Genomic DNA, 2211 nt, shown 5'->3' on the forward strand with positions numbered 1-2211 from the left:
GGAACGGGATGTCACTTAAGCTCATATGTGAGTCAAGGCAGGTGAGCAAATACTTTTGGCAATATAGTGTATATATATAAAATTATTAGAGGTAAGGCATTCAGTAAATGAGGATAGAATCGTTTTGCTTTTCCAGTTTTAAACCAGATGATCATTAATAATTGTCTAAAACCAATGACTGGTCAAACAAGAGGTGTAGCTTGGGGCCGCACCATTAGAAAATCATGTTGGTGAAGGTTGCACTAAAGATAATTGCAATCGAAAATAGGATTTTGTTCAAATTAAAATTAATGTTAGTTTGTAAAAAATACAATTTTGTTTGGCTGAAAGAGAGCCCCTACCTGAAAGGCTATCATCTGTGTCCTCCTCATCTTCCTCCTCTAGGTCATCATCCTCATCATCGTCGTCTTCGTCCCCAGAGTCATCCGATTCCTTGTTGGCTGGGAGACCAGCAGTGGGGTTACATGTTCCAGGGATTCCCATGCCAGGAATTCCAGCCCCAGGGATACTAACTCCTGGAATGCCGACTCCAGATTCTCCTCCTCGAAACAAATCCACCAGAGATTGTACCAGATGATTCTGAGAGAAGCCCTTCCAGGCAGCTAAAGGGTCTGCTTGTCCCACCGCTGGTGTCTGCCCTTTAACCTTGGGCGTCTTGCTTTTTCTAGATGCATGACCCGTGGCGTGAGGTGAGGTAGTTGGAGGCTGTGACGGAGAACCAGCCTGGGCACTAGGTTGGGTCCTGCTTGCCCCTGTGCTCAAATTTACAGGCATGGATCCAGCGTCCGAGTTGGGCTGGGGGGACCTGCCCTGAGAGGCAGATTCCTTGCGAGGTTTGGTGATGAGGGCCAGGGGTGCGTCCTGAGTGGTGCTTTGGATGACTCCATTGGGGTGATGGGGTTCAGGGAGACCCAGCAGGGCACTCGAAAGGAAGAGGTTGGAGTGATTGTTCTGGGGTGGAGTAGGTGGAACAGGTGCCAACGGTGGTGAAGACAGTGATGTCCTTTTGGGGGACTTGTTTGGCCCCTGCTGCTGCTGCTTCTTCTGTTCAGCTGGGAATGTCTGCCCGAGGGACATGAGAGTCTGAGGAGAAAAAGGGAGGTGGAGATCAAGGAACGGCAGGGAGAAGGGGGCATTGGGACGCAGAATGTGAGGAACAAAAAGCGGTTACATAAAAAAAAAAATTAGAAGAGAAATGGGACAAAGTGGAGCTGCTCAGACTGTCAGTTCACATTGCTTGGATTGTTTGAGCAGGTGACAAAAGTACAATGCTGAACACTGGTACGGTTAACTGTGTCTAAGCCTATTTTTGGGAAACAAAGAGAACATAACAGCAATAACCAAAGGCATTGTTACTAGCCAAGTTTGCAGAAAGAGACACAGTGCATCCTTGTAATTAGTTGTCTGCCCATTTGAAAAGCTGCACATTCGCTATCATCCATTCTGATGGGCATGTTTGCCATTTCTGTACAAAGTTTAGTTCAATCTGTGTTTAAGCAAAGGCAGGTTAGACTTTTCTGCTTCACTTTCAACTGGATGTGATATGAAGTGAAACAAATCAATTTCACAGACCATGAAATACAGTAACAGTCCTAAAACCACAGGGGGAATTTTAGCTCAGTGTAAACTTCTCTGCTTGCCGAAACAAAAAAAGGAGAAGTGATTTTCACAAAATAAGAAGATCTCAATACGTTTACGTAATCGATTGTAGACCTTTCACTGGGGAAAAATGAAATCTTTACCGTTAAGGGCCAAGAAATGTCAATCTTAAAAGCATTTCATCTGAGCTAACTACAAATAACACTACAAGATCTATAAGGTACAATAAAATGGAGATTAAACTAAAAGCAAGGGCCTGTGTATCAACAGGCCACTTAAAAGCAAATGTGAGCAAAGTAAAGCAGTCAAATCTATGAGTAAGCAACACATGGAAGACTATAATTGATTACACCTTAATGAGTCAATGACAACAGGAAATTTCAACCTATCTAGCTTTTAGGAACTCCTGAATGCTGCGATTGAGACACTCACTCACTGAAGTTTGATTTATGAGAGGAGGAAAGCCAAAATTGACTTTAAATTGATCATCATAAAACAATAGATTACAGCTAGCTAGGCATCCATCCATCCATCCATCCATCCATCCATCCATCCATCCATCCATCCATCCATCCATCCATCCATCCATCCATCTATCCATCATCCATCCAT

General features: G+C 43.9%; 1 protein-coding gene across 12 annotated transcripts in view; it reads right to left on the minus strand.

Moving 5' to 3' along the window:
- The window catches only part of baz2b (bromodomain adjacent to zinc finger domain 2B), a 79573-nt gene that overhangs the window by 24861 nt on the left and 52501 nt on the right, over positions 1 to 2211 (minus strand). For all 12 annotated transcript variants that reach the window (XM_015371256.1, XM_015371261.1, XM_015371254.1 and 9 more), the window contains exon 9: positions 342 to 1083. In XM_015371256.1, coding sequence (XP_015226742.1) covers positions 342 to 1083 — 742 coding nt within the window. The remainder of the gene's footprint in view (positions 1 to 341; positions 1084 to 2211) is intronic.

This window comes from Cyprinodon variegatus, unplaced genomic scaffold (assembly GCF_000732505.1).
Source record: "Cyprinodon variegatus isolate N-32 unplaced genomic scaffold, C_variegatus-1.0 Scaffold55, whole genome shotgun sequence".
NCBI lineage: Eukaryota > Metazoa > Chordata > Actinopteri > Cyprinodontiformes > Cyprinodontidae > Cyprinodon > Cyprinodon variegatus.